This window comes from Herpailurus yagouaroundi, unplaced genomic scaffold (assembly GCF_014898765.1).
Source record: "Herpailurus yagouaroundi ecotype Mexico unplaced genomic scaffold, PumYag 163, whole genome shotgun sequence".
Lineage (NCBI taxonomy): Eukaryota > Metazoa > Chordata > Mammalia > Carnivora > Felidae > Herpailurus > Herpailurus yagouaroundi.
The window spans coordinates 68,187,329-68,205,118 of record NW_024412404.1 but is presented as its reverse complement, the minus strand read 5'-3'; the positions used below and the strand labels follow the sequence as shown (position 1 = coordinate 68,205,118).

Below are 17,790 nucleotides of genomic sequence, written 5' to 3'. Positions count from 1 at the left end.
CAGGCCCCAAGGCTGCACTCCCAGAGGGAGGGCTCGTCACCCCTGCAGGACACGTTGTGGAGCCAGGGCCGCACCATCTCCCCGGGCAGTGGGACGTACTTGGGGGCTCCCACAGCATGTCCACAGCCCAGCTGCCTGCAGACCACGGATGCCTCTGCCAACGTCCACTCCTGGTTGCACACGTGTCCCCACTGCCCATCGTGTAGGACTAGCACCACTCCGTCACAGGGACTGTGTCTGTACGCCAGCCTCAGTTCTCTTGGTCCACCTACAGAAGAACAGGCCAGCCTCAGAGGGGCCCGGAACCAGTTCGCGGGGTGGAGGGTGAGCCAGCGCCAGCTGGGAGGTAGGAAGACTCCTACGTTTGCCTGGGGCCACTTCCAAGGCCTTGCTGCAAAGCCTCAGCACAAAGCCAGGTCCCCCTACCCCCACCCCCAATACTCACAGTCCAGAAAGGTGATGGGGTGGAGTCACATGGAAACCCTCCCACTGCCCCCACGCAGCCCTGCATCTTCACCTCCACAGACCCCCTTCCCTCCCGCCAGGACCACGGCCTCTGCTCCCCTCCCAAGCCCTCTGAGGCCCCCACGATGTGGGTGACCCTCACCCTCTTGGCAAGGAAGTGCCCTTGTGTTCCGCTGCCTGGAAGCGGGGTGGCTCTTCCAGGCCACCCCTCCCCACCCCCAATCGTTTCTCCAGTGCAGTAGAGGCACCGGGGCCCCTGACTCTCTGTTTCCTGCCTCACCGGCCGGCCACCTGCCCTTCCAGTTACAATCTCTAGGCCGGCCTCCTCAGGTCTCAGGGTCTCAGCAGCTCCCTGGACCTGAGCTTGGACCAACAGGACCTCCCACCAGGGCCACGGATGCACTTCTTCAACCATGCCCCTTCTAGGCCCTGCGCCCTGGTTCTCTCTGCACAGCCTCTCCCCATCACAGCCCCTTGGTCCTCACAATCCCATCCACAGCTGGTGCAGAAGAAACAGCAGCCATGAAGAAGTCTTGCACACAGTCCCAGCCTGGGCCACCCCAGACCACCTCCAGTGCCCACCCTGAACTCATGTGAGGAGGGGACAGAGCACAGACTCCCACATATAGGTCCAGAGAAAGGCACGCCCCTCTCACTGCCCCTCTCACCACCCCCTGATGGTCGTCATTCACCGCTGGCATCCTCCCCCACAGCTTCCTCACACCCTGCCGGCCTGTTCTTCTGCAGACGTAAACGTGCACACATATCTGCATCTTTAACACAAAACAGGATCCCCTCCAGCGTTCCCACACCGCTCCCGCCAGACAGCATCACTGCCCACAGATTCCTGCCACCAGCACCCGGGATGCCCCTACTGTCCAGCCCTGAGGTCACCCTCTTGCTGGACCTTGGATCGGCCTGCCCAACAGAGTGTTCTTCCATCAGCTTCCAGAGCACTGGACACCGACTGCTACCCTCTCCTGTCTCTCTGCCCAACTCACATGCGTGCACGTACTCACACACACATGCACACTCTCACACTCTCTGACACTATCACACACGCATGCACGCACTCACACACTCTCTGACACTATCACTATCACACACATGCACACTTGCTCACACTCTGACACTATCACACACGCATGCACACTCCCTCACACTCTGACACTATCACACATGCATACACGCTCTCACACACTCTCTGACACTATCATTATCACACACATGCACACTCTCACACACTCTGACACTATCACACATGCATGCATGCACTCACACATGTGCATGCTCTCATATACTCTCTGACACACTATCACACATATGCATGCATGCACCCACTCTGACACTCACACACACATGCATGCTATCACACACTCTGATACTATCGCTATCACACACATGCATGCTCTCACACACTCCCTACCACACACACACACACACACACACACACACACACAAACACACACACGCATGCTCTCACACCCTCTCTGACACATACTATCACACACTCACCCAGAGGCTCTGTGTTACTGTATGCAGTACCCCCAGGGGTCATTCTGTCACGTCCAGCCTCTCTGTGCTGTTCCACCTGACAGAACCCCTCTCTACAGGCTCTTGCCCATGATTCTGCCTCTTGTCTTCTAGACCCGGCAGCCCTCACACCCCTGGGCCCCCTCCCCAGGTTGTTGCCACTCCCTGGAACAGTGAGTGAGCTGGGGATCACCCTCAATGCCAGGTGCAGCCAGCTTTCACACTCCCCCACCAGCACCCCAGCCCCAGGGACAGGGGTGGAGCAGCCCCTCTGCTGGACCTATCACCACCTCATGTCCATCGGGGTCACTGGGACCAGGCGCTACCCATGCCCCCTCATTCCATCCAGGCTCTGACCCAGCTCCGCACCCTGGGTTCACCCTGGAGTTAGGCTCAGTCAGTGTTGGAACAAGAGTCTCTGGGGGTACACACTTTGGAGCCCACATGCCCTCCTGCCCTCCTGTGGACGACCCATCCATGTCCAGGCTGAGCAAGAGCCAGAAAGACATCTGGTCACAGCAGGAGATCCCCATACCCCAGGGTCTCAGCTTCTACAGAACCACCGCCTCCAGGAGCCTCCATAGATGAAGGAAGGAGAAACTTACCAACAGGGACTGCCCTGAGAGTGAGGAGAAGGGTCCCCAGTCCCAAGGCCCAGAGAGCTGCCTTCATGGCACCGTGACCCCCCAGGGCTCAACCAGTTCCTGCTGTTCAACTAGGACAAGAGCAGAGATTTCAGTCCAGAGTGAAATATGCAGAAATAGGAGTCACCAATGGCTTCCAGGAACCAGTGGAGACAGCAAGGGCCTTTCCAGAGCATATCAGGGGCCTCAGAAGCCCTGAGCACATGAGCAAGGGCCCCAGGCTGCGGGTTTCCTCTCACACTGATAACTGCTGACAGACCAGGTTCACTCAGACCCAAAGTCAAGCAGGTAGTCCAATCTGCCCACAACCGCAGCCGCAAAGCTCTGTGTGCCTCTGCCTTCCACCCAAGCCCAGTGGCTCTGACTCCCCACCACAGATAGTGACACAGTGACAACCAACTTCTGGGGACCAGCAAGGACTGAGTGGGAGCCCCACAGCACCAGGAGAATGAGACAGGCCAGGATAGCCTCACAAAGCCCCTAAAAACTGAACCGTCATTGGAACCAAAGCCACAAAAGGCCAGAAGCTCCACCCTGAGCTCAAACAGGTGGCTACCTGCCAACCTGGAAAAGTCTCCTAACATCACAACCAAAATTGTCCAAAACATTGGACTGAAAATTGGATTGAAACATTGATTGAAACATTCAATCCAAAACATTGGATTGAAAATCACTCATCATTTGAAAACATCACACTCAGTGAAAGTTATCAGACACAAAACACCACCTGTATGACTCCACTGATATGAAACGTCCTGACGAGGCAAATCCACAGACAGAGACAGTGGCTGGGTGGCTGCCAGGGGCTGGAAGGAGGAGAAAATGGAAATGGCTGCTGATATGCATATGGGGTTTCCTTGGGGGAGATGAAGATGCTCTGAAATCAACTAGTGGTGATTGCTGCATAATTCTGAGTATGCTAGAAACTACTGGATTATACACTTTTTTCTAAAATTTTGTAATATTTATTTATTTTTGAGAGAGAGAGAGAGAGAGAATGACAGAGTGAAGGGTAGGGGCAGAGAGAGAGGGAGACACAGAATCTGAAGCAGGCTCCAGGCTCCGAGCTGTCAACACAGAGCCTGACGCAGGGCTCGAACTCACGAACCGCAAGATCATGGCCTGAGCCAAAGTTGAACTCTCAACTGACTTAGCCACCCAGGCGCCCCTAAAGTTGTTACTTTTTAAAGAACCAAGTGGAGATTATAGAACTGAAAATACAGTAACTGAGGTTGCTTTAAAAAATCACCAAATGATCTCAAGAGTAGAATGGAAATGACAGAGGACAGCATCAGTCAACCTGAAGACAAATAGAATTTACCTAATGTAAACAAAAGAGAGAAAACGGACAACAATAATATAGCCTCAGAGACCTCTGGGACATAACAAAAGATCCATTATTTCTATCAATGGAGATCTGAGAAGTAGGGGAGAGAGGAAAGAATATGAAGAAACAATGGCTGAAAACTTCCCAACACAGAAACTTACAGATTCAGGAAGCTGACTAAACTCCAAACAGGATAAATCCAAAGAAATTCACACCAAAACACATCATAATTAACATTTTGAAAACTAAAGATTAAAACAATCCTAAAACCAGCCAAAGAAAAATGATATATCATCTACAGAGAAAAACCAATTAGAATGACAGCAAATTTCTCCTCTGAAATGGAGACCAGTAGGGAGTGGACCAGTTTTTAAGTGCTGAAACAGAGGATGTGTCAAGCCTGAATTCTACGTGTGTGATACTATCCTGCAGAAATTAAGGGGAAGTAAAGGCATGCTCAAGTGAAGGAAAACTAAAAGAACTTCTTGCTAGCAGACATATTATTACATGATAGTTAAAGAAAACTCTCCAAACAGAAAGAAAATGATAACAAAAAGATGGGGCTTTCAGAAAGGAAAGAAGAACAATGAAATGGATAAAAGTAGAAGTGACTATAATAGACTGTCCTTCACTTTGTGAGTTTCTTCAATCACATTTTACGTTATGACGCTACCAGAAGTAGTGCTCAGGGAATACAGAGGAAATACTTAGCACAATTATGTGTTTAAATTGGGAGGGTAAAAACCAAAATTTAAGTAAGGTTTCCATATTTCACCTGAAGTGGTAAAATGTCAACACCAGGAGGCTGTTATAAGTCCCATACAAGGCAACCAACAATAAAATTATACAAAATACAAAAATATTATAAATACGTCAAAATAGAAGTCTAAAAAATGTTCACATAACTCACAAGGAGACAAGAGAAAAAGAAACACGTACATGAGAAACAAGGGAACAAATAGAAAATAAAAAGCAAGTGGCAGATATAAGCCCCAACACATCAGTAATAATTTAAATGTAAAGGTTCTAACCACACAAATTAAAAGACAGATGTTGGCAGAGCAAATTTTTAAAAATTATCCAAATGTGTGCTGATTCAGGAAAAAAACATTTCATGTGAACATTAAACCAAAAAAAGCAGAAGTGGCTATATTGATATCAGACAAAATTTTCAGATAAAAGGAAATTACTAGGAAGAATGGGGGACATTACATAATGAAAAAAGACAAGTCCACAATTCTTGGGCACTTCAAGATGCCCTTCACAGCAATCAACAGAAACTCAGCAAGGTCTGGGAGAACAGCAACCAAGAGGATCACAGAGCACTTCCTACAACAAAGTCGAATACACATTTGTTTCATGCACACATGGTACATTCACCCAAACTGACTGTATCCTAGGCCACAAAATAAACCTTAACAAGCTTAAAGTAATTTAAATCATACAGAATGTTTTCTGACCATAATAGAAAAAAAAACAAGAACTCAATAACAGAGAGACAATGGAAAAATCTGCAAACACTTGAAAATTAAGCACACGTCTAAAAAAGCCATGGCTTGATGATGAAGTCTCAAATGAAATTTTGAAAATACTAAACAGTGAATAAAAAATGAAAATAACATATCAGAATTGATGGGATGCCGCTAAAGTAATGGTGAGAGGGAAGTTTATAGTGTTCGATACTTACGTGAGAGGAAAGATCTCAAATCCATAATCTAAATTGCTATCTCAAAAATCTAGAGAAAAAGTGAAAGGAAGGAAAGGAATAAAGGAAGGAGTAAGGAGCGAAACAATAAAGATAAAACCAGAAATCAGTGAAGTTAAAACCAGGAAAATAATAGCAAAACGTTAGTGAAACAAAGAGCTGGGTTTTTGGAAAAAATAAAAGTAAAATTAACACACTTCTAACAAGTTTGACAAAGATCAAAAAAGACCCAAATCGATACCTGGAATAGAAAAGGTGATAACCCAGGGTGCCCGGGTAGCTCAGTCGGTTGAGCATCTGGCTCCTGACTTTGGCTCAGGTCGGGATCTTACCATTCATGAGATTGAGCCCCATGCCGGGCTCTGTGGTGACAATGTGGAGCCTGCTCGAGATTCTCTCTCTCCCTCTCTCTCTCTCACTCTTTCTCTGCCCTTCCACTGCTCACGCTCTGTCTCTGTTTCTCAAAAATAAATAAAAATGTTTTAAAATTTTTTTTAAAGAAAAGGAAAGAAAATGGGTGTGTGCAGGCATTTCAGCAAAGAGGACATACAGATGTGTCACACGAGGACATGAAAGGATGCTTACCTCCATTAGCCCTTAAGTGACTGCAGACAAAAAACACAATAAGGTATCACTACAGAGCTACCAGAAAGGCTTTTTAAAAAATTAGTGATAATACCAAATGCTGGCAAGAAGTCAAGAAACTAAGTCACTCATGCATCGCTGGTGGGGAGGTGAACAGTGCAGCCACGGCCGCCCTGTAGAATAATTCAGCAGTTCTTTTTAACCCTCAGACTAGACTTGCCCGCACGACTCAGCGACCACACAGTTGGGCATTGACCCCAGAGCAGTGAAAGCTTCCCTTCGTGCAGAAACGTTTACTCTGGCGCTTACAGTGGCTTTGTTCACGGTAGCCAGAAACTGGAAATTACTTAGGTGCCTTTCCGTGGCTCAACGGTTAACAAATCGTGGTGCATTCATACATGGAACATTGCTCGGCAGTAAGAAGGACCAAGGTATTGATACACACAGCGACTTGGGTGAAACTGAAGGAAATTATGCTGAATGAAAACGGCAATCTGAAAGGGACGCATATCGCATGATCCCGTGTACACGATATTTCTGAGATAACGGTAGACACGAAGAACAGGTTAGCAGGGTTAGGTATGTGGGGGTGGAGGGGTGTGAATGTAAGGTGGCAGCCCCAGGGAGTTCACGTCATTGCTGTGGTGGTCACCTGAAGCTACACGTGTGGTAAAATTGTGAGTTCCACGGACGCACAAATGAGCACATGCACAACCGGCAAAACTTGAAAAAGCTGCCTGGATTGTTCCAAAGTGTATTTCCTGGATTGTGTACAGTTTGGGACTGTTATAAATAAACCGGTTAAGAACATTCTTGTACAAGCCTTTTGGTGGATGTATATTCTGATTTCTCTTAAGTAAATACTGAGGAGCACAGTGGGGGGTCGGACGGCAGGAACGCGTGTAGGTCACCATGAAAGGCCGGAACCGTTTCCAAAGTGGTTGTGCTCTTTGGGGCTTCAGGTCCTCCACATCCTCTGCACTACATGAATTTCCAGGAAATGCAAACTAACCTGCGGTGACAGAAAGCAGGTCAGTGGTCGCCTGGAGAGGTAGGTACGGGGAGGGGCAGGAAGGGGGAAAGTTTTGGGGGTGATGAAAATGCACATTCCGTTGGTTGTGGGAATGGTTTCAGGGAGATATAGATATGTATATGTCGAAGCTAATCAAATTGTTCACTTCAAATATGTGCTATTTAATGTATGTCAATTGTCCCTCAATAGTCCTGTTCTCAAGGAAAGATTATCCTCCCACAAAGAAAACCCTGGGCCCAGAACCAATAAAATCAGCGATGCGTACAAAGCATACCAGCGGTGCCCACGATGGCCTTCTTCCAGGAGCGCCAAGTTGGTTTGGCATTAGGAAATCCATCATTGTCACTTGTCACACGGAAATACTAAAGGAGAAAAATCATATTATCATCTTAAAAGAGGCAAAAAGTTTTATATTAAAAAAACCATTTACTACAATAAATACTTTGCAAACTAGAAATAGCAGGGAACTCCCTTAATCTGATAACAAGGATCATGGAAACACGCCACAGCAAGTGTCCGGCTCTCTGAGGCCGGAGACACCACAGGACAGCCCTCCCCATCTTGTCCCTCCCCCACCTCGTCCCTCCCCACCTTATCCCTCCCACCTTGTCCCTCCCCACCTTATCCCTCCCCACCTTGTCTGCCTCTGCTCTGCCCTGGGGGCTCTCACGGTGCAGTCAGTTCGGAGAAGGAAGTTGTAAGACAGGATGGGAGGGTGAAGCCCTCTTACCCACATACAATGCCACTGGGAATATAGGGAATCCAGAAGAATCTGCAGAGAAGTTAGAATTCATGACAAAGTTTACTTAGCAAGCTCACTGGACACAGTTAATAAACAAAAAGCCGTTATCTTTCTACATAAAAGCAGCAAACAGAAAATGAATTCTTTTAAGTAGCTACCACTTATTAAAGCAACAAAAATATTAAACATCTAGGAATTACTCTAATGAAAGATGTGGAAAACCTTTACACAGACAACTGAGACATCGCAGCAAAGTTTAAATAAGAATGGAAATACGCCAAGTTTATGAGTCAGAAAAGTTTATCTTCATATTTAATGTTTATTTCTTTATTTTGAGAGAGAGAGAGAGAGAGAGAGAATGAGCAGGGGAAGGGCAGAGACGGAGAGAGAGAATCCCAAGCAGACTCCACACTATCATCACAGAGCCCTTCATGAAACTCGATCCCATGAGCCAAGATCATGACCTGAGCCGAAACCAAGAGTCAGAAGCTTAACCAACTGAACCACCCAGGCGCCCAGAAGACTCAATCTTGCAAAGACAGAAAAAAAATCCCCCAAATTAACTGCTGAAGGAGGGATCCCGGACCTAACAAAATGATTCTAGAATTGACATGGAATCCCGAATGGGCGGGCATAGCTGTCAAACCCACGAGCAGCAGAATTGTGCAGCCCCATTTGGATTAGCAGTAACGCAGTTGTGGGGTCTCCAATGCTTGTTGCCCAGCCAGTGTGGACGGAAGCAGACAGCAGGGTTAGGAGGGGATTCTCTGCTTCTTGAAGGCCAGGGACAGGAGGGGCGGCCTGCTGCCCAGCTGACAGGGACACTAGAGCCGAGGAGAAGGTAGATGAGGACAGGCGGGTGCTGCTACCAAGGGGCAGAGGGTGTAGTCTGAGGGCTGGGGCTTCCTTCCCTTTCGCTTCTCAGACAGGAGGCTGGAGCCTGTGTCCATGCTGACGTTAGAAGGCAGACCCAGCAGCAAAAGCCAGGGGAGGGCACTTAGGGGTTGGGGGCCAGGTGCAGAGCTCAGCACAGCCAGGAGCAGGAAAGCCCCCAGGATGTGTGTGCATAAAGATAAGGTGTCTGAAGCAGGATGTCAGAGTCCCTGCCCCTTGGCTTGTTTTCTGAGAAGGGGTGGGGCGGGGGCCAGAGTTTAGGACACCTGCTTGGGGAAGGCAGGGACGGGGGGGCAGGGGGGCGGGGGGGAGGCTGCCAGAGATCTTGCTGCAGGGGGAAGGGGTGAGCACTGAGGTTGGGGAGGGGGTGGTGGGCCCGAGGTGGGACTAAGGTGCTGGGGCAGTGATGTGAGAAACAGACAGGACCTTCATCTACACGGCTCGGATCCAGAGGTGAGGTTCTGGGCCATGGGAAGCCAGGGGTGTCTGTGGGAAGGGGCTGAGCGGGCACAGGGAAACAGGAGGCCGGGAGCTGTGAGTGGGGAGGGCTGTCTGTGGATGCTGGGGTCCCCAGAAGAAAACTCCACCCAGCCACCAGAGTCTGCAACAAACCAGCAAGAAGCCAGCAGCCCTACAGCCCAAGACACACCCGCGGAGAGACCCTCGACCCCACTGCTGGAGACAGGCCAGGCTCCCGGGAGGGTGCAGGGGTGCTGGGATTTGCACCAGGGCAGGAAGCCCCAAGCAGGCCAGGGCGAGGGCGAGGACACTCACACGGGTCACAGAGCTTCCTGTCTGGAAGGCTCCAGCCACCTCTCTGCAAAGCTGCCTGGTGGCACAGGTGGAGCCCAGGGCGCCATGGTCAGCCCTGCCTCAAGGCCCAGCAGGGAAGATGGCATAGGGGCCGAGAGTGTGGACACGTGGGCCAGTATCCGAGCGTCCTCTCTTGGCCACTCCCGCTGGCCACGCTCTTGTCGCATCGCACTGCACCTGAAGAGCCTCGTCCAGCGCGAGTGAGAGTTAGCCTACAGCAACGGAAGAGCAGCCAGCCAGCCCTGCTCCCTGGCGGACCCCAAGCGCCCACCTCCGGGAGGTTCCGCGAGGTTCCGGACTCACATGTCCACGCCCCCACCTAACTTCCCCTCATCCTAAATCTGCACACGGAAAACTTCCTCCCCCCCCCCCCCCCCCCCCGAAGACTCCAAAAGCCACCGATCCCACATCCTCGGGCCCTCGCTCCTGCACCCCACGCCGGATCCATCAGCAAACCCAGCGACGCCCTGCGCCACCACGGTGATCGCGAGCTCGGACTGCAGCCTGCACCCCATCTGGACCCCGCCCGTCTGCCCCCCCTCCCCGGCAGCCCTGCTCTGCCCAGAACCTGGCCTGTCTCCGGGGCACCGCCAGGCCGCACCCACCGGGGAGCTGGGCCGCCGAGCCCTCCCCAGCTCTGAGTCCAGGCCTGTCCCGCCACACCCAGCACACAGAAATCACCCCACTCCCCACCCGGCAGCCCACGCCACCCCCGCAGTCCGCAGCGTTCTGGACAAGCTATAACCGCACCCCAGACCTCCTCCATGACCCCGCTGGCGGGAGCGCTCTTCCCCAATCCCGCTTGTGGGTTCCCTGCAACACCAGAGCGCCACACACAGGAGCTTGTCTGCTCAGTGTCGTATCTGGAGTCCAGGGCCCGGCTGAGACGCCGTAGGAGCCGGCAGACTTTGCTGAGAACACGTGACTTCTTTAAAATGACTTAGGGGCCCAGGGACACAAGGCCGACCCATGCCGCCCTGGGCCACCAGAGAGGCAGCTCCAGAGATCTGGGTTCCACTGAGGCACGGACCCCAGGCCCAGCAGACAGCAGGTCCCTTGCCCACCTCTAAGGGGCCGGTCTGCCGTCCCCTGTGGCCTGTGGGGACCCTTCTCTGACTGAGTACAGAGACTGACAGGACAGTGTGGGCAGACCTTGGACCCCACGTGGCAGGGAAGGGCTGTAGCCCAGTGCGGGGTCCTGGACACCTTCCTCTCACCTCCACCTCTGTGGGAGAGAGGGACGCACCTCTGCCCCACAGCTGTGTCACAGCTGACAAGGGGGCGTCTCTGACCACCTCATGTGACCCTCACAGTGACCAGCTGGAGAGCAGGGAGGTGGGTGACCATGAGGCAGCATGGAGCCCATTCAGGGGAGTGGGGTCTGGGACCAGCCTGGGCCTGCTCGTCACCCACGGTTCTGGTGGGGTGGGGGCAGAGACTTCCGGGCCCCTCTGCTGCACCGAGCTGTTGCTGGTTGGACAAGAGTGACCCCCACACCCACACCCCACCCCCATCAGGTCACAGCTGCCCTGTGCCCACAAGGAAACCAGAGAGGCCATCTGGCCTCTGATTCTGGCCACTTTGGCTGACAAAGCTGCTCCCAGGGGGTGTGGGTCCCTGAGCAGAGGCTCAAGGGTTTCCCAAGAGGAGCCGTTGGTGTCTTGGGCACCAGCCCCTGGGACAGCGGGGAGGGACGGAGCCTTGCCACTCTGCCCAGTTCCTGCTCTGCCTGTCTCTCCTGTGAGACCTTCTCCAGTGAGCAGATGGTGAGCGAGGGCTGAGGTAAGCTTTCCGTCTGCCGCTCGGTTATGCTTTAGAAACCCACTCGTTCATGGTCTGGGGGGCCTGGGGGTGCTCGGCTCCTGGGCTGCCCAGGCTCTCCCCATGCAGAGGGGATGTTCCCAACGGCCGCGAACCGGGGGTCCCCCGTACTCTCCCCCCACACCTGACTCTTGGTCCTGTGAAATGCAGACAGCAGGGGAGGCACCAGTGGCCGCCTCGGACTTGAGGTCTCTTTGTCTTTTTCGTTGTGAGGAGGGGTCTTTGCAGCGGCTCATCTCGTTTCGTGTCTTCCAAGCTCTCTCCTGGACCTACATGCTCACGGGGTATGTGACATCCCTGGGAGGGGGAGACGCATGGGGCCGGCACCCAGTGCCACATTCAGCTGAGATCAGGACACAGCCCTGTCAGAGCCCTCTGTCACCTCTCATGCCGAGCCCCCTCTCAGCACTCAAGGACCAGGTAGGGACCCGCTTTTGCTGAGTCCCTGGCTGGAACAGCACCGAGTCCTGAGGAAAGCCAGAGAACTGAGAGACCCTCCCTTCCACCCGTGAGGAGCTGGGGCTGGGGGTTGAGAGCAGAGGGCGGGCAGGGCTGGGATTCCAAACCCGATCTCCCACCTAAAACCAGCAGTCTCCACACAGGTGAGAGCTGAAAGGTGCACGTGTCTGTGTGCAGTGCATCCCTGAATGTGCACAGGCATGTGCGCCTGTGTCTGTGTGTGCTCCTGTGTGAGCCCCTGCTCGTGAGTTTGTGTGTGCCCAGGCATGCGATGAAGGCAACAAGCTGAGCAGTCTGTCTCGAACCAGTGTCTCTGAGGGGCCAGGTGTCTGTGGTCTGGGGGTTTATCCCTGTGTCCGTGTGTGTTTCTGTGGCACAGCGTATGGCTCCTGAGGCTTAGGCCGTGGGGGGTGGGGGCCAGCACCTGTCTCCTGGGCAGGACCGGGTCTATAGGGGCATCTGTGTGTCTAAGGCATGGGCACCGAGGTCTATGTGCCGGATCTGGATCCGCTGGGGGGCGTCCGCTGGGGGTCCAGCTGGCAGGACCCTGGTGTCTGCATGAACACCTGCGTCAGGGGCCTCTCGTGGGGCGTGCGGGACTTTGACTCAGGGAGGCTGGGTGCCTGAGCGAATCTGTTTGGGGGAGGACACGTGTGATTCCGCACCCATGTGAAGTTTGGGGAGCACACATGGAGCATCACGGTGGAGCCTGGGGACTCCCCGTGTGTCCTCTCCTGTCTGTGTGACGAGAACTTGGGGCCCCTAATGAAGCACCAGTCTCCCATCCCGTCGGCTAAGCTGACGGCTTTGCTCCCTCTTTCACACAGACAAACAGGCTCTGGATGAGAGAGACATTGATTCCAAGTCCAACAGCTGATCAGTGGCAGGTCTGAGCAGACACTCCTGGAGTCACCAGGGGCCACAGTGGGGGAGAGATAGAGCCCCAGCTACGGGGGAGCTGACCAGGCCCACTGAGATCTGGCCAGGCCACCTCCTGCTGCATAGGCATCGCTGCCCACCCGGGCCACCAAGCCCACCCGAGTGAACGCAGCAGATGTGCAGGCTTTCTGTGGTCCTCCAAGCTGGTGTATCCCCACCCCCTCGTGGCGTTCTGGGGCCAGGACAGCCCAGCAAGGGTCTGTTCTGACCCCATGGGACAACCGAGGCAGAGAGGGTGGCTATCCCATCCTAGGCACAGGTGTCTCCGAAAGGGTGGGGTTTAAACTGGAGCCACCCATTCCAGAGCCACACCTTAGAGCTCTGGGATCTGCGGCCTGGGATCTGGGGCAGCATGCAGGGGAGAGAGGCAAAGGGCCTGTGGTCACTCAAGGGCACAGGCCAGGAGGAGCCCTGGGGAGTTCTGGGGTTCCGGGAAGAGGCAGGAAGCCGAGAAGAGCTGACACCTGGGCTGGGGGCAGCCCACCCTACCAGGTGCTGGGCTCAAGGGCCTCCCCAGAAGGGGCATCTACTCCATCAGGGCAGGAGGACCGCCCTCCACACCCCGCTCGGCCCCAAGCTCAGGTCTGAGGCCCCGGTGGGTAAGGCCTGGTGTGGGCGATGCCCTCTGAGGGCTCACAGCAGCACTCGCTTCGGCAGCACATATACTAAACTTGAGGGTTCAAGGCAGCAAGATGCAGAGCGGAGGCTGGTTTTTGTCCTCCAAGCCCATTCTCCGTATCAGCCAGCTTGTTTTAGCAAACTCACTTCCACGTCAAGTGTACGGATACACTCAGGGTACAGGTAAGAAGCCAAAACCCCAACCGTTCTACAAATGAGTGGATTGGTCCCGACACAGGTTTTGGAGGTCAGGAAGCACGCCTGTGGCCTGCAGGGACGTTCCTAGGACAGAGGCCCTGGCTGATGTGGGGTGGGGTGCAGGGGAGCATTTCAGGGGGCCCCTGAGCCAGGAAACCCGTGGGCGGGCAGGAGGGGAACGCCCGGGGTGAAGGAAGCTGACTTCTGTTTTTAGGGTCTGGCCCTTTCACTGTTGTGAAACAGGTCCTTGTGGAGGCAAGGAAGCCACCTGCCAGTCCTGCCCCTTTGATCCCCTAGCCATCCCTGCAGGGGCTGGAATCGGGGGGGCACAGGAAGTCATGGCCCTGAGGGCCCCCTGCACACCTGTGGCCATACCAGTGCGGCTTGGACAGAACCAGGCGAGCCACACATGGAGTCGGGCGGTGGAGGGCTGGACCCCCAGGGCCCATGGCAGGGAGCACGGCTCACCTGGCCAGGACAGGGCGAAAAGGGGACCCAGGGTGGGAAACTCGGCTTCCTGCATCCTCCCAATTCCCTGGGACCCTGAATTCTTCTAGGGAACTGGCACCCCAGGAGTGGCCGTGTTCCCCATCAGCCCCTGCGGCACAAGCCCACGGACGTCCTCCTCGGCATCTCACCCCCCTGGAGGTGCGATAGGTCTGCATCCAACCTGCAGGGCAAGTTCTGGCTGTCATCGTGCGTACAGATGAGGAAGCCCCATCTCATGGCCGCAGATACCCTCCCCCCCGCCCGACCCAAGAAGACGGCGGGAGCCCAGCAGGTCCCTGTCCACCCCAGGCCAACCCCTTGCCCCCTCCCCACAGCAACCATTCTCCTAACCTGGGTGACCTTGGCCAAGGCCTCCCCCACCATCCTGTGGGGCCCCATCCACACCGGTGAGCAGGTCCCCAGGCCGGGCCCCTGAGACGTTCTCATGGCACCCAGCACACCACAGCCTTCATCCAGTCTGCGGCCAGGCAGGGCCGGTGGCCCCAGGGCAGAGCCCACATCTGCCCAGATCCCACCCAGTGCCTGAGGGGAGGCCCACCCGTGGGCAGCAGAGCAGGGGCCGTGGCCTCCAGCACCCCACCCACCAGCCAGCATCTGACCCATTGTCTCTGCCACCAGGTGCACACCATGCCCTTCGGGGACAATCGCTCGGAGGTGACAGAGTTCATCCTGGTGGGCTTCTCGGGCTCGCTGGGCCTCCACATGTGCCTGGTGGTGCTGTTCACGCTGGCCTACATGCTGACCGTCACAGAGAACGTGGTCGTCGTCGCCGTGATCCGGGTCAGCCCCCAGCTGCACAAGCCCATGTATGTCTTCCTCAGCAACCTGTCCTTCCTGGAGGTGTGGTACGTCTCCGTCACTGTGCCCAAGATGCTGCTCAGCCTGGCGGAGCCCCAGTTCCGACACATCTCCTTCACGGGCTGCATGACGCAGCTGTATTTCTTCCTGGCGCTGGCCTGCACCGAGTGCACGCTCCTGGGCGTCATGGCCTATGACCGCTACGTGGCCATCTGCAGCCCCCTGCGCTACCCGGCCATCATGAGCCCCAGCCTCTGCAGCTTCCTGGCCGCCAGCTCCTGGCTCTCGGGCTTCACCGTCTCCCTGGGAAAGGTCTTCTTCATCTCATGCCTGGGCTACTGTGGCCCCAACGTCATGAACCACTTCTTCTGTGACGTGTCCCCCCTGCTGAGCCTCGCGTGCTCCGACGTGTCCGTGGCGGAGCTGGTCGACTTCCTCCTGGCTCTGCTCATCCTGCTGGGGCCGCTGCAGCTCACCATCTTCTCGTACGCCGCCATCCTCGGCACCGTGCTGCACATCCCGTCCGCCGCCGGCCGGCGCAAGGCCTTCTCCACCTGTGCCTCGCACCTGGCCGTGGTGGTCATCTTCTACTCCGCCTCCCTCTTCATCTACGCCCGGCCACGCGCCATCTACTCCTTTGACTTCAACAAGGTGGTGTCCGTGGTCTACACGGTGCTCACGCCCCTGCTCAACCCCATCATCTACTGCCTGCGGAACCAGGAGGTCAAGGAGGCCCTACACAAGGCAGTGCAGAGGGTGGCCCAGGCCCTGGGTGCCCCGTCCTAGGGGCCCCCCTGGGACCTCGCGCTCCCTCAGACCTGCTCCAGACCTCTGTGTCTCCGGTTTATCTCCTGAGTGGTTCCGATGGGGTGAGGGGCTGAAGGCAGAGCCCTTCCTGTCCCTCATCTGAGTGGTGCCTGCCCAGGACACAGGTTTGGTGACCACCTCAACCTGGCTCACCCCTTCCCAATGCCTAGAACAGACGCCTCGTGTGGAGCCCCCAACCCTGACCCTCTCCGGGTGCCACACAAGGTATCATCCTGGGACACTTTACAACTGCTGCAGAGTACCAGTTACCCCCGCTCCAGGTGGGGACACCCCCGTCCCCCACATCATGCAAGAGTGGGGGGCCAGGTTGCAGGCTGGCCCCACGTCCTTGCTGAGGCCCCAGGCAGCTGGGCGCTCCCTCCTCTAACCAGGCCCCTGGAGTCCCGGTCAGCTGCAGCACCACGACCCCCTGCAGTTATGGGAGGTCTTGGGCCGTGCAGGGTGATGCCCAGGGCAGGTGTGTTGACAACCCAGCAGAACAAATAAGACTCTGAGGAGTGGTGGATATTCCCAAATGAAAACCAGAACTGGCCACTGAAACCAGCGTCCCCTGACCAGTGTCCCTGTGACCAGCATCCCTCTCTGTTGGGAGTAGGTGGAGTAAGCGAGGCCAGGCTTGAAAGTGTATGTGGGCCCTGATGCCTGCCCCAGCCACAGCCCCCACACACGCATTGTCACCAAGGGGCAATAGGGTGGCGTCCACGCCCGCTGCACACCTGGCTGACCCGGGAGGGCAGGACCTGGGTCTCCCCAGAGGAGCCCTCACCTGCTCTCCTGCTCTCCTTGGCGCCTGGCTTCAAAAGGCGCTCCATCCGAGCCAGCGGATGACTGTGATGGTGCCGTGAACTTTCCACAGCGGCTTCTAGAGTCACAAGGCCTGGCCCCAGCCTGTGCCACCTGAGAGTTGGTCAGAAATTTCGTGGTGCCTGTGCAGGATTTCAGGTAATAGCTGTCAACTGTGCTGGCAAGGTTGGGAAACCTAGAATGTTCGTCTTGTGCAATGGACGATGGGGGCTTTGAGCTTCACTCTCAGGGCCACCCCAGAAACACACTACAGACTGAGGGTTCAGACCACTCATTCAGCACACACTGGGCTCAATGGGTGTGATGGGCCTTGTGCTGAACGTGACCCGAAGCCTGTGAGACCAGGCCCCACCTTGAGCACAGTGTTACCGAGGGCAAGGGCTCACGGAGCACAGGGCAGCGAGGTAGCAGCGGACCGTCATTGAGTTAGGAGGTGGTGCTAGGCGGCGAGGGGCTCTCTGTTGTCCCAGGGAGGACACTGCAAGGAGCGGGGGCCAAGGCTATGGGCGGAGCTAAGCAGGGAGCTGCTGCTGGACAGACCAGCACTGACCAACCCGTCACTGAGTCCTTTCCAAGGGTCTTGGCACAGACCCCACTGCCGTGGCGGCCACTAGGGTTAGCGAATGTCCCATGCAAGGTGCCTGTAAGTCTACAATTTCAGGCACCTCCCTCTTTCATGTGGATGTGCTTCCAAATCAAACTACTGTAAATGATTGCTTTAAAACATGGGGTGAAAATACTATTGTGCTCACTGGTTTGTCAATTCATAAAGCAAGGATTGAGTGCCAACCTCTCACTGGGTGCTGTGTGGCCCTGCAGAGACCAGCTGGGTCAGGGAATTCACAGCCTGGCTTAGACACCCGGAAGCAACAGACACCACTCGGGTCCGGGCCCAGCACACAGCAGGGCCTCCAAGGCGCCAGAGACACAGGAACTGGTCCAGGCCGGGCATTGGTGCTGTGGGCAGGACCTGGTCTGGGGGGGGCACAGGCACCATGGGCAGGACCTGGTACGGGTGGGCACGGGTGCTGTGGGCAGGACCTAGTCTGGGAGGGGCACAGGTGCCGTGGGCAG

At 55.2% G+C, this 17,790-nt stretch overlaps 2 protein-coding genes across 2 annotated transcripts in view; one reads left to right on the top strand and one right to left on the bottom strand.

Annotated features, from left to right (window-relative positions):
- The window catches only part of SCART1 (scavenger receptor family member expressed on T cells 1), a 23,504-nt gene extending 15,367 nt beyond the window's left edge, over window positions 1–8,137 (bottom strand). The window contains exons 1-3 of the mRNA XM_040486941.1: window positions 8,023–8,137; window positions 7,558–7,654; window positions 6–268 (exon numbers count right to left, since the gene is read on the bottom strand). Of these exons, the coding sequence (XP_040342875.1) occupies window positions 6–268; window positions 7,558–7,654; window positions 8,023–8,028 (366 nt within the window). The 5' untranslated portion in view covers window positions 8,029–8,137. The remainder of the gene's footprint in view (window positions 1–5; window positions 269–7,557; window positions 7,655–8,022) is intronic.
- Window positions 8,138–12,495: 4,358 nt separating this feature from the next.
- LOC121037494 (olfactory receptor 6B1-like) lies at window positions 12,496–15,883 on the top strand. The gene is made up of 3 exons (XM_040486940.1): window positions 12,496–12,640; window positions 14,601–14,680; window positions 14,905–15,883. The coding sequence occupies exons 1-3, from the start codon at window positions 12,496–12,498 to the stop codon at window positions 15,868–15,870; spliced, it is 1,191 nt and encodes a 396-aa protein (XP_040342874.1). The 3' UTR covers window positions 15,871–15,883.
- Window positions 15,884–17,790: the final 1,907 nt, after the last annotated feature.

What these genes read in the sequence shown, in the direction of transcription:
- LOC121037494 (XM_040486940.1), top strand. Translation starts at nt 12,496, where the DNA reads ATGGGCACCGAGGTCTATGTGCCGGATCTGGATCCGCTGGGGGGCGTC. An exon ending in CTTTGACTCAGGGAGGCTGG is followed by an intron (nt 12,641 to 14,600) that starts GTGCCTGAGCGA and finishes CCCTCCCCACAG; the next exon opens with CAACCATTCTCCTAACCTGG. An exon ending in CCATCCACACCGGTGAGCAG is followed by an intron (nt 14,681 to 14,904) that starts GTCCCCAGGCCG and finishes CTCTGCCACCAG; the next exon opens with GTGCACACCATGCCCTTCGG.